The sequence below is a fragment of the Phaethon lepturus genome, unplaced genomic scaffold, assembly GCF_000687285.1.
Source record: "Phaethon lepturus isolate BGI_N335 unplaced genomic scaffold, ASM68728v1 scaffold39243, whole genome shotgun sequence".
NCBI classification, from domain to species: domain Eukaryota; kingdom Metazoa; phylum Chordata; class Aves; order Phaethontiformes; family Phaethontidae; genus Phaethon; species Phaethon lepturus.
The window spans coordinates 6,415-19,854 of record NW_010527697.1 but is presented as its reverse complement, the minus strand read 5'-3'; the positions used below and the strand labels follow the sequence as shown (position 1 = coordinate 19,854).

Here is a 13,440-nt window from a genome sequence, read left to right as displayed (position 1 = left end):
ATCAACTCAGAAGTCTTGATGAAATTTTTTTACAGTATCTGAACTATTTTGATGAGATATGTGAACCTGGACTTCACATAAAGCAGTTTCTGATTCAGTAGAAAATGAAATACTTTCTTTTTTTATTAACAGTACACTCTTCACCTGATATCTAGATTTCCAATAGTTGTGGGTTTGGGTTTTGGATTTTTTTTTTTACATGAGCTCTCTTTTTCTTTTGTTAAATATATGGCGAGATCCACCTCGTTATTTCTCTCCTACATGACCTTGACAAGAAAACAAAATCTAATCACCTTGTAGGAAATGACAAAACAGGTTTACTCGATAAGTTTTGCAGTACAACTGTGAATATGGCACCAGACACTGGAAGGTCAAAGGGCTTGTACTCCATCAAGATTTATTTCACATCCTCTCACTAGTATCAGATTTGCTGGTTCTGTGAAAACACAGGTATTTGCACAGCTGAAACACTAAGAAATAGTCTCAGCTCTAGGAGAGGTGGGAGGAAAAAACTGATATTTACAGTTCCAAGGAGATTTCGACTTCCCCTTTCCCTAGCAGTACAGTTTTGTTTTCTGCAAGGTTTCAACTGTTGTAACCAGAACTTTGTGCGCTAGATCGTTTGATCCAAACATCAGGCATGTCTGGTTGGCTGTTTGGTAATACAACCGGACCTTCGCTCCCTAATCCAAATCGATTTTTCCATGAAGAGCTGTTCTGCTGTGATGCTGCTGGAGAGATATCAAAGACAGTTTCCCTCAGGTCCAGCCGCAGGGTATCTCTCTTGCTGTTCAAGTAACCTCTCTCTGTTTGACTGTACGAATCAGACAGCTCTAAGACATCAGGACAAGAACTAGCTGATTCAGCAAGCTTTAGGCCTTGCTCAAAATCACTTATCGACGTCTCACTGGAGATGTTGAGCATGTCAAAAGAGCTGCCAAGAGAACAAAGGCATCTGTGAATTTTGTAGATGTCAGCAGCAGGGAGATGGCTGTTGTCTGAGGTATAATCCGGCTGCTGCTGGGCAGCATCAGTAGAGCACTGTGATTTATTGAGCTGCCCTTCTTCTTTCATGCCAGCCAGCTGGATATGGTCCAGCCCAGACCCATCCCAAGATTTTGGACTGTACTTTCGACATCGACAATCTCGGCAGAGTCTCTCCCTGTGAATTTCTGGTCCTGAGCTGCTGTGCTTGTATGGAGAGGAAGTTTGCAAGGCAGGACACTGGCAGAGGCCAACCTGCTGGTCTCCAAGGGTCTCCTGCAGATTTTGCCTCTCTCTTTCAAGGGAGGGGTGCATTCCTATTCTGGGGCATCTGTTGTCTTCAACTTGTGTGTCTTCAGAGAGCACTGAGGGCCGGTTGGACAGCTTGCTTGTGGAAGTGCTGTTGTCAAAACTGTCACTGAGTTTTCTGGACAAGGGCTGGAGCTCGTATTGCTCATTCGCAGTGTTGGACTCCTGGACCTTCCGCAATCGGTTTTGCTTCTCGTTCCCCCCACAGGCAAAGCTTCCGTTCAGTCCAGAGTCATCAGAATAGTCTTTCATGGTGTGGGCACAAGGCCAAAGGATCTGCCCACAGTTCTTCTCTGGGCCGAAGAAGCAACACAGTGACTGGAAAAAGAAGCTGGCAAACCCACAGCTGATACACTTGATCATCATGATGAATATCCCCAACTTCCTATATGCCAAGACTGTAGCAGGCAACATAATGACCCCTGCAGAGAAGAGAGCAGAAGCTGCCATGGCCGTGGCACAGCTCATCTGCTTCAGGGAGAAGGCCACTCGGCTCAGGCGGTCAGAATGGGGGCACAGATGATAGGAGATGCAGTAGTTGACAGTAAAGTCAACAGAGAGACCTACTGCAGCTGAAATGAAGAGAGACTCCACTGCGTTAAGCTGCCACTCCAAGAGGACCAAAAGGCCAACGGTAACCAGGACAGTGCCTGCGATGGCAGTAACAGAGAAAACACTAAGGAGAACGTTCCAGGTAGTGAGCAGCAGCACCACAAAGGAAATGGCTATGGAGAGTCCCATGACCACCATCGTTTCTGTGCTGAGACTGTGCTGGAGATTGTATAGCTCTAGTTTACTGGTAAACCATCCATTCTGAAGCCCCACGGGGGCATTTTTCATTTCCTCTGTTACCCAGAGGTTGATTTCCTCATAGAATTGTTTGGCTTTGCTGTAGTTGAAGCTATAGTGATAAATAGTTTGAAACTGCAGCACTAAGGCAGCGAGATTTCCCTCCCTGTCAAACCTGAGGCCCAGATCATACATTTCTGTGCCTTCCCTGCCTTGTTCCAGGAGCATCATTTTGATGCAATGTAGGAAGACTTCGCTTCCGTAAGGGAAGGAGAACTGGTTACAGCAAAGGTTGAAGCTGTGGTCTCGCTGGGAGCACTGGCGACTGTCCATCCACCTGAGGAAATCCTCCATGAAGCACACAGTAGATTTCTGCTCTGCGTTGGGGTAATAGAACGTTTTATTCTTCACTTTTTGACAGAATTCAAGGAGCCACTTCTGGGCATCAGGGTTTTGGATTGTGAAGGTGATGTCTGTCACTAGGGTGCCATTGCTTTTTGGATTGAAATGGTCCCCATTATCGATGGGCAGAATGCCCCAGACTATCGTGACAGGCATACGCTGCCCTTCTCCATGCTCCATCCTCTCAAACATGAACTGGTGGCAGTACTCAGAATCATACCTCTCAAAGGGGTGGCTCAGTCTAAACACCTGGACAGACGACGTCTCGAGAGTCGGGAGTTTGAGTTTTGGGTTGGAACATGAAATGTAGGCACCTCCTATTGCTAAGGCAGCAAACCAGCAGATCCAGATGTACCGAAACTTGATGACCCCACAAGGCAGAAGCTTTTCAAACAATAGTTTGGAGGTTTCAGACAGTGTGTTCTGGAGACCCCTGAGAATGTAATGGAGGGAGAGAGTGACTCTCTTATGGCCGGTGTTGTTCCAGTAGTCTTCTGGCTTGTAAATGCAGGTCGTTGCTATGTAGCGCTCATACAGCACAGCTGAAGAAGGAAGCCAAGTCATCATGAATACCAGATTCACCAGCACGGAGGTGCCCATGTAAATAGCAAAGCAGCGGATGGCTATTATATTGCTAATGTAACTGGCATAGAAGGCAGCAGCCGTCGTGAAGCAAGATGCCAGCATGAGATATGCAAAATGGTGCATGGTTTGACTCACCCACTGGGAAAGCCCAGCGGAAGGGTTCTGGCTCTTGCTGAGGTTCCAGAGGTCAAAGAAGACAAAGGTGTGGTTGGCACAAATGCTGCTGAGAATGACGACTGCTGTCAGGTTTACAAAAGGGAAATAGGTGAATCTGAAGGCCACCTTGTACAAGAAGTAGGAGATCATTAAAGAACTGACAACAGTGAGCAGGACCATCAAGGTAATAAAGACTGAGCGTAAATAAAAAGAAATGCTTAGAAAAATAGCTAATATTGCCAGGACTGGATACTTAGTATCCAGTAAAAGATAGTGCTGGAATAGTTTCTGTTTAAGGCCTAGGTCCATTCCAGTGATAGATGTATAGTTATCAAACAGGTCCCAGGATTCAAGATTGTCTAAGTAGATCCCCATCATAGCTGCACCTTTCCTTGTAGGCAAAAACAGCAGGCTGTATTTGAGAGATGGCACTTGGTACTCCATCGTCTGAGGACTAAGAAAGTCTCTGTCGACCAAGAAGTGAAGAAGCTGGTAAATGGCATTGAAGCGGGTACATTTTTCTGGGACTTTGGCACACTGAGAGTGTTTCTGTCTCACCGTCTCAGGACCTATGCAAGACGGAGTGAGAATACCTTTGTGGTAGTCTGGAGCACAGGCACGAAGGAGAGCCAGGGTATGGGAGATATCTCCTTGGGTTATCTCCAGACACGAAGACCTGTTGTACAGGACAGCAATGTAGTTCCCCAGAGACCAGCTTGGGCAGCATTCGTTGGCTTCAGTACGTTGACAGAGGTCTCTAAATTGAACATGTGAGCGTATCTGAAAAACAGACGAGGGAGCACCATGTCAGACCCTCTCCACACACTTCATCTTGCAGCCCCATAGCGTTCCTTGCTCCCTGCAGTAATTCTCCCCTCCAGATGTATAAGCCATGGCTTGCCATCCTCCCAGTGACAAATTGCAAATACTAAAGCTATTGACACATGCAAGCCTTTTGCAAAAAATTAAACCCTGTCCATTAGTTATGTTTTATAACCTCTGATTTGAAAATTTGGACCCTATGGCCAGCACAGCTAATCCAATTAAAGTTCCCACTTGCAAAGCTTGCTGTCACAGTCTCCAAGATGATAGCTCCATTTTGGTAATTAGGTTCTGCTGCCCAAAATTCTTAGCAGCTTCTGATGGACACCTTTGGCTTCTGGACCAAGCTCTTGCTCAGTGTGTGTTTATTCTTGTTTAACAGCAGCTGCTACTTTGCAGCTGGACTTTAGTGACAAGTGAGATCATCCGTGTATTGCTAAGTAAAATGCTTTGGAGTCTTCTAGGCTGAAACCTGTTCTGTAGCTTATGTTATTTTTGTCTGGCTTCCTTTCAGCTAGAGATTAAAGATTACAGCAGTCAGAAAAGAGACAGCATCTATATATGTTCTTCCTGACATTACTAACCTTGTCTTGTTCAATTTGACACATGGACTGAATAGCTTGCAAGTTCCATAAGCTCCCAGCAGTTGTGGACATAAATACCAGCTGGGAATAGCTCTTTTCTGAAATAAGAAGAAGAAAAAAAAATGTAAAAAAGGATTAGGTAATGAAGATGAATCAGCCAGGCTGCTTGGAGTAGACTCTCTGTGCCTAGGAAAAAAAAAAAAAAAATCACTGTCTATGTGACTGCTGTGGAGGACTCCCTGAAGGGAAGCAGGTCACAAAGACAGTAGCTTGTAGGGAGTGGTAGCATCTGCTGTGTGTGATCTGACCTCTGCTCCTCGTCCATCTGCCAGCGGCAGGAGAGCAGGGTTGGGGCATTTTCAGAATATGTTCTCTGCTGTCAGCACGCTTTTAGTGAGTGTTGGCATCTGGTTCTGCACCTGTGTTACAAAGTGAGGAGCCAAGTTCAGCCAAAAACTCCTGAGGACCTGAGGGTTTGGTGTTTGACTGGTTTCAGAGGTGGAGTAGAGGCAGGGAAGGGAATAAAAATATCTGCTTGCTGTTCCTCTCTTCTACTTACTAGTGTCCATTTGGGGACAAATTTTGGGTGTCTTGGGAGTTTTTATCTTTTTCCCTCCAGTTTTTACTGCCACTTATGTTTCTCGAGAAGAAAAGAAGGAACAGGGAGGGAGTGGGAGCAGAGAGGGAGTGGGGCATATGCCACCATTTTTTCAGAGTATTCACTTTTGATATGGGTAAATGGTGAAAACAGTAGTCCTTTTACTGGTGCTTTTAAGGCATATTTCTAAAAGGGAAGAAGAAGTATGGCAAAAGTTAAGAAGAAACAACTCTTCTCCAGAATTTCAGAACAATCATTTTCTAACCGCTCAGCTATGAAGTGCTGGAAGATCACTATCCAAAAGGCGGCTTAGCTTTCACAGGGTGGTGGTGTACACACTGCTTGTTTGGAGCACTTGCAGAACATTTCCCTGTGTCTTAAACCACTTTGACAATTCTGTGTGCTGTTGAGTTCTGGATGTGTGATACTTAGTACCCCATCAAGATTCCACTTACCTGGGGGACCACAAAAGAAACCATCCGCTCCATAGATTTGTTCCACCATTCTCCGTGTCCTTGCTTCTTCTGCTTGAGCAGCCTTCTGCCCTCTGCTAATGCCAATGTCATCATAGCTAGCAAGAGATCAGATTATTGTGGTAACTAGAGATCATCTGGCTATGAGTTATGTTCCCTGACAAGGCTCTGGTGCCACACAGAGCACTGCTGCAGCAGTAAGAGTCGTCATAGTCTTGAAAGAGCATTGCTTGGATGGGAGCGTTTCGATACTGGGTTGGCTGTGCCCCTTTAGAGGGAGCTGCATGAGGCTGAGAGACTGCATCCCCTTGTGCAGACATGCTGAGTTTCCCCTGCAGTCTCTTACAGGTAAACAGTGAAGTAAATGCGTGAAGAGTTTAGAGCCTAATTCCTGTTTTCCAGAATAGGAAGCCCAAGTCCACTGCAGGCAAACAGACTAAACTCTCTGGTGCCTTGGTCACTTTTAAGCATATATCTTGTAATACACATAGATATCTTGGAACATTGAATCTGTAACTTTACATCCAAGTTCTTCCTCAAACCCCACAAACCAAACTCAAATACCTTTTCTTCTCGGCATAGGGAGAAAGCGAAAAAGTCTTCTTGTAGCCTGTATGGCTCTCTACATTCCTCCACACGACGAGCTTTCTGCCAATGTCAGTATCTCGTGGCTCAAAACCCTGCAGCCAAGCAAAAGGGTCTTGTCATCAGCTTGCATTTTAGTTTAGCTTATCTCTCCTTAATCCTCCTCCTAGACACAGAAACTATACGAGATTATTACTGCATCTTGGAGAGATACACAAATTGAATTTTCAATTGGAAATACTGCATCCCAGAGCTGACAGAAAAAAATATTTCTCCTTTCCTTTCCTTTTTGGGCAAGGATGGCTACAATCCTGTCTCCCTGATCTCATAAGACTCTTCTCCTCTTCGAGTAAAACAGTCACTTACAGAAAGGGGAGTAATTTTCCTCTTCCTGGACAAAGTCTAGTCTATTCTTATTTTCTCAGGATTCTTCCATTAACGAGAGACAGGGATGACTTTAGAAAATGTGGGATCCTGCATGGAAAACAGGACCCTATGCAGCAATGCTCAGAACCGTGCAGCCTCTCCATTTCAAGAGCCTTGCATGCAGGCTATAGAAGACAAAGCCGTATCCTCCATCCAATCTCCACCAAACCTAGTCCTTGTGGTCAACCCCAGCCTTCCAGCAGTGGAAGGGGAGCAAAAGGAGCATTCCCGGTTGTGCTGGCAGTGTCTCCACACCAAGGTGGGGTCACTGGTGTGAGTCCACAGCATTGCTGAGAGATGGGCTGGTGGCTGCCACTGGCATAGGCCCTACTCTTTCTGCGGCATCAAAGAGACGGCAAATACTGTACATTCCTCTGACACGTTACGTTCATCCTGAAGGAAACTTGCTTTGATTGCATGCTGCGAAGATGTGGGTGAAGGACAGCAGATCACTGATAAACATGCTAATTTTTTCTACTGGCTTTAATGTCCTCCTTAATTTACTGTCCTGCCTCACTGCCTCTGTCTGCAGAGAAGAAAGGCAGCATAGGCTGATTCTTTATGTCAGAAAGAATATATCACTGTTTGGCCCGTTGATTTTTCTTATGTTCATGTTGACGTACCATTTGTAGGGACTTACCATTAAGGGTTCTGAAAAGTCAGGCAAATTTCCAACAAGCAGGCCAGCTAAAGTGCAAACCACAGCCATCAGTGAACACAGCACCAGCATGGCTATGGGCCACTCTGCGATCATTTGGGAATAACTGGAATCAACAGGAGAAGAAAAAACACAGCTGTTAAGGCGCTTCTGCTGTTAGAATGAAACCTGCTATTTGAACCAATGTAGTGTTAGTAAATGGAAGTAAAAGAATTAGGGCTTTCTGGTTTGAGCATTTATTTATTGAAAAGCTTAGAGGCTCTAGTACATCTATCAATGAACATATTATACCTCCAACTGGATGTTTGCAGGCAATTCTAATTAACTCGCGTAATTACGTTTTGCCTCCCTACATTTTTGTGCTTTTCCAATCAGAAATAATAAAAAACAGACTCTTGTGTCCTAGGGCAAAATGAAGCTTTAAATATTTAACTTAAGAAATTGCATTTAAAAAGAGCTGCTTCTTTTTTTTTTTTCCCCCCATTGTGCAATCTAAGCTAGCGGCTGCCTAGCAGTTTGGCCTGCAGATTTTCAACTTGTGGACCCTGAGAAATCTTTGGGCTATTTTGAAGGGTCTCCTAAAGATAACTGATTCAAGCAAGTCCATTGCCATTGGTCTAAATTCACTGACTATATAGGGGCCTGCCTTAATGTTGGGAAATGTATGGACATCTGCACAGCAAAAAAAGGATGGAAACCAGCAATCTGATATGTAACCAATGTTAGGATTGCCAGCAGCATTCATGGAGTGGACAAGGGGCTTCTGCGGCCACAGGATGAGTGAGTCTGACCCTGATATCAGCCTCAAAACCAAATGCTGAACCTACAACAAGAGCATCTGCAAATGCAGCAGATCAGTTTTCCTTCAGGGTTTGGAGAACACAACACAGCCCAGCCTATAGGCCAGGGCTATGCCTGGAATACGTATCAGTGTGGTATGGTGGCACACACATTTTTAATGACGTTTCAATACCAACAAAACCCTTCCAGAGAAGCAGTTTACTCTGGCCAAAACTCTTGACAGTTGCTTTTGTTCTGAAGTGGTCTAAAATTTTCCATCCAAGGTCTATTTTCCTTTTGGGACAAATGTGTCTCCTATAGGATGATCTATCTCACAATTTTTTACCGGTGCAGGTTTTACTGCCTCAAGATTTTTGTCTTCCTCAAAAATATCTGTTACAAGATAAGATACTGGAATGGGTTCCTGTTCTGGTTTGGCAGGTTCTAGGTATTTCTTCTGTATTGTGATGTATTTCTGAAATATTAGAAGTTCTTTGTTCAAAAATAGTTGACAAATATTTGAGCTTCATGGGGAAGTGACATATTTATGAACTTTAGAGTGGCTGTGCCAGTGCGTATCAGCCTCGAGGTGTAATCTTCCTGCTTGCCTGCTCTTTTGCTCCTCTTGCCTCCAACTGAGTCAAATAATGCAGCTATTTCTCATCATTAGAAATCATCACAAGCCCTTCAAACAGCTTTTCAGATTACTTTTAGTCAGGCCTGGTATTTTTTTCAATTTAAAACTGCCTTACCAAGTTTGTTTTCATAGATGAAGCCCTTGCTATGAAAATGAACAAAAATTGCCCTTTATGCATTGGCGTACCTAATTTCTGGAGGCTGTTTTGGGTGATTCCATGTCCAATTACCAGGAAAAAAAAAAAAAGGAAAAAAAGAATCAGCTGCAGTATCTGATGCTGGAAGATACTTACTCAAACCTTCCAGGAAAAATAGTTTACAAAAATCAGCTTTTAAACAGAAGTTGAAAGCAATCAAATTACTTTAATTTTGAGAAATGTCTTAAAAATTCTCTTTCTTTTGAGAAGCTGAACTTATTTCATGGATGGGCTATCATCCTGATTGCTCATCTGGTGGGCCAAACTGGATTAATCTTTTTTATATATATATATACACACACACACACGTAGTATGATTATTATATAGATATAAAAAGCTGTGGTATGGACTAGAGCCAGGCACCTGCCCAAAGAACAGCTAGTAGGACAGAGTTGCTATTCATTAATGCAAGTTAAATTGATCTCACAAGCAAATTGAGATTTTTCCCAGCGGATGAGAAGCCCTAAGCGGGGAGCACTGACCTTGCCTCTGAAGCTGGGCCTGCCGGGGGTGTCACCAGCAATAATACTCTGCATTTCCTAATAGCAGGGTAGGAGAGCAATGATAATAGGATACCGGGACTGGAAGCTTTTGATATTAAACATACCTTTTTGGCATCCTGAAAGCTTTGTCATGTCTGCAGACAGAAAAAAAAAGATGCATTAATTTATTATTTTCCTATGAAGCACAGCACTGGGCTCTTAACGAGTGAGGTAACCCTTTCAGGGGCTGTAATGCACCACGCTGAGCCACTGCTGCAAGAGTACTGGCACTACGTGAATTCGCCTAATGAATAACAGTCTTTTCCTCTCCCGTCGGCATTTAACCAAACAGGATGGGAAGACATGTAGTCCCTCCTTGGTTTTGCCCCTCTAAGAGAACCCCGTAGAAAGTAATGGACGTTAACAACGTAATCCCATAGAAATCGCAGCGCAACTCTTATCCATGAAATCTATCTGTTTTAAAGCGCTTTCTTACTGAATTTTTAAATTGTTTCTTGACAAGAGCATACCTCTTTATTAAATTTCATCAGTTGGGCTAGAAATGCCTAGAGATAGTTTTTATCTCCTGTTCAGCTCAGCAAGGTTTTTCCAAGAAGGTGGCTCTCCTTTGTTTCCTGGGCCCTTACAAAGACAGTGTTTGTCCAGTCTAGAGGAGTAGAAGGCCAATGGAGCTGCTCAAAACATTTTACTGGGTTTTCCTTCACAGAGGAGCATTTGTCATTCCTACTTGTAGGGCTCTGAGGAACGAAATAAAGAAGCCTTCCCCGGGGGATCCAAGGTTACGTTTGTTAACGAATCCCTGAGGGCAAGCTTTCCACTGACGTCTTAGCGAAACAGCTGCAGCTCAGTGGGTCACATATCTGAAGGACCTTTCATTCTGCTCTCTGTTTCCACTGAAATGTCCCCTTGAAATGTGCCCCAGCCCAGCATGGCCTGGGGTTACAATGCAGCTTCCAGCGAACTGCTCCCAGCTGTGGCTTCCTCCTCTCTCCGCAGCCATGCCAAGCTCAGCTCAGCGAGTGCTCCCGCCTCCACCCTCCTCCTGCACTCTAGGCTTAAACTGAGAGAAGGTCTTGCCGCACTCCGATATCTGCGTGGGGCAGATGGCCCTGCTCCATCCCGGGAAGCCAACCGGTGACCCTGTGGCAGCACATCCTTCCTGGCAAGTTGTTATGAATGGAAGAAATGAAAAAGCAACGGAGGAGAGTTCCCCATGGAAGAGTCACACTCAGTGGCACATGTAATAAATTATATTGTGTTTTCCTCATCACACTAATGCTCTGTAGATTTGGGATAAGGGAGCAAAGAAAAATCCTCACCAGATTATTAGAGAGAGGTCTTTTTCTGGCAGCACACTGCCCACCCTGTGCTAATTCTCTCACAATAGCTTCTCAAGCAGATTTGCTTGGATTAAAAACCCCATTCTAGCATTATTATGTTACCACTTTTCTGTTTGCTAGTGCTGCACGTTCTGCCAGGGATTTGCAATCCAGCTGCGTTTCCTACTTAAATAACCTGTTGCGGAGAACGCAGTTGACAATTTTGTTGATAGCGTATGAGCTAAAAAGGATCCAGGCTCTGCTCCTCTGACTGCAATTGCTCTACACAATTGCAAACACAAGCAAATTAAATCCTGTGTTAATGGTTAGAAAATGAGACCATAAAGGGCTCGTGTAGCTAACCCTGCACCGCTGTACAAAGGCAAGGAAGGAATCCTGTGCCATTTTTTATCAGACTTTGGTGTCTACTGCTATGGTAGCATAGGGATCATGGTCTTCAGTGCCAACAGTGGACTCCAAAAGGCAAATGCAGTGAGGATGAATGATAGGGGCTGGAAGGGGCAGAGGTTGTAGCTCAGGCTGTTGGGGATGCCTGTCCCATATGCGTCCTTACAGCGCTGCCCAAGAAACATCCACCACCCGAGCCAGTGACAGGGGTGCTCTGCACACAGATGGACTTTGCCCGATTCTGTCATGGAGAATGCAGAATTTACACACTTGTTGCTGCCCCACCTGGAAAACCAAATAATCTTCCCCACTTTTGTATTTCTTACTGCTCAGCTGTAGCCAGTGCTTGCCTTCTGCTGCCTCTCCCTTCCAGCACAGGCAGCAGCTTTGGTGGGGGCAGAAAAAGAAATTAACTCTGCTTTTATCACTGAGAAACTCTGCAAAGATAAAGGATTAGCCAGCAGCACGAAAGGAGAACATACAAAGATCACAGAAGACGAGCATAATGAGAACTGCATGATCTAGGAGCAACTGAGTGACCTTGGCTTTACCCAACGAGTCACCTGGAGGAGTAAATCCTGCTTCTCCCTGGTGTGGGAATGGCAGCAATCTGTACACCCTCCACAGAGGTGGAGAGAGCAGACTGGATCCCTCTGTGCATTTTGGGGCAGCCACTGCCCCAAGCTGAAGAGTAAATCCATGTTTTGGGCATCCCCACTCAGACCCTTCTTATCCCCTCCTGCTACCCACCGCAAAGTTCAGGAGATACTTTCTGAAAGCCTCTGAGCTGCTCTCACGTGCCTCTTACCTGACGGTTACGATGTGATGCTGCACCGGCCGTCGCTGCCCGGGGGACCACTGTTTCCAGGAGGTTTCTGAAGCCTCTGGCGCAGGCTCATCGCTGGAAAGGTGGGAACACAACATGGGCCTCTCGCCGTGGCCGGGGAGCAGGGGCAGGCCGTAGCTGCCTCGGGGCTTCTGCCGGTTGCAGGGGTAGTACAGGTGATGCTGCTGCGAGTCCTGGGAGCTTGATGGCACCTGGCCATTGGACTGAGTGGACACTGGCCCAAGCGTGTGGCTGGAGGAGGGCAGGCAGTCGGCCCCCAGCCTGGGGGATGCAGGGATGGGGCAGTGATGGACTGGGCAGATCCTTTCCCAGGAAGTGCCACTGTAGCTGGGCTCGGTGTTCCCAATCTCTGGCATGGCGAGACAGGTCTGGCAAGGTCCTGCATTTTGTTTTTCCCTGTGAGAGAGAATACAGGTATGGTAAAACAGCAGAGCAGTAGAAAGGCTACGCAGGGTGATACACATCCTGCAAACTGGAGACTCTCACAGGCCTCCCACGCAACACACGATGCAAAACCTCACCCACTATTTGCTGCACCAAAAGCCAGTCTCAGGGCTGAGCTGGATTATGCATTTTATAAAGACATCTATGACTCACTCAGCAATTCCAACTAATGGAGAATCTATCACATTTTTGTGCGTGTTGCTCCAAAACTGTGAAGAACTGGGTAACATCCCCTCAAATAACTCTCCAAGATATTTCACTGTGGAGGGGGCAGAACACACTGGCTGGTGATAACAGATGGTCCTAACCCAGAATCACAGAGTGACTACAGAGCTTTGGGGAAATGGAAACCCGTTTGGAGGGTTGCATGCGAAGAAGACACTCCATTATCTGTGCTTCTTGGGAAGGTGAATTTGTTTGATTGCCCTGCAGAAAGACAGGCTCTGCTCAACATTAGGAGAGTAGGAGAGTGAATCATCCCTGGCACTAAAATAACTGAACAGTGAACCTGATGGTTGTGATTCTGTAAAAGGGGCTTCAGCCTCCACCCTGGCTCATGCCCTAACACCTCCCATGTCCTGCAGACTCTCCACTGTGCTCTTCAGGAACGTTTTACACATACATCTCCCAGGGATGACAGCAACAGATATTATTGGTCTTGGTATGTGGGAAGGGGATGGACTAGGATCTCTCAAGATCTTTTGCAGCTTGACTTTCCTCAGGCTGCTCAATTTACCGAGACAAAACATTTGCAGACTTCAGTTCCCAAGTAATGAGGTCTCTGCAGGATATGCTTTCTTCTTTCCAAGGAATTAAAAAAATTATTTAATTTCTACAGTTCTTTGTTTATGGAACCGGAGAGATTTTGCTAGCTTGGAGAAAGTTTGAATAATAGATTGAGGGACTGCTTAGTCTGTGTGACACCAAAAATCCC

General features: G+C 45.4%; 1 protein-coding gene across 1 annotated transcript; it reads right to left on the bottom strand.

The window, feature by feature from the left end:
* Positions 1-585: 585 nt before the first annotated feature.
* Positions 586-12,043, bottom strand: DISP2 (dispatched homolog 2 (Drosophila)). The gene is made up of 7 exons (XM_010283459.1): positions 12,024-12,043; positions 9,593-9,622; positions 7,354-7,477; positions 6,267-6,382; positions 5,685-5,800; positions 4,632-4,729; positions 586-4,005 (listed from the first exon to the last, which is right to left on the bottom strand). The coding sequence occupies exons 2-7, from the start codon at positions 9,601-9,603 to the stop codon at positions 586-588; spliced, it is 3,885 nt and encodes a 1,294-aa protein (XP_010281761.1). The 5' UTR covers positions 9,604-9,622; positions 12,024-12,043.
* Between the last annotated feature and the right edge of the window lie 1,397 nt (positions 12,044-13,440).

Coding starts and splice junctions, on each gene's coding strand:
- DISP2 (XM_010283459.1), bottom strand. Junction 5,801..6,266: donor CCCTATGCCGAGAAGAAAAG/GTATTTGAGTTT, acceptor ATCTCTTGCTAG/CTATGATGACATTGGCATTA. Junction 4,730..5,684: donor TTTCTTTTGTGGTCCCCCAG/GTAAGTGGAATC, acceptor TTCTTATTTCAG/AAAAGAGCTATTCCCAGCTG.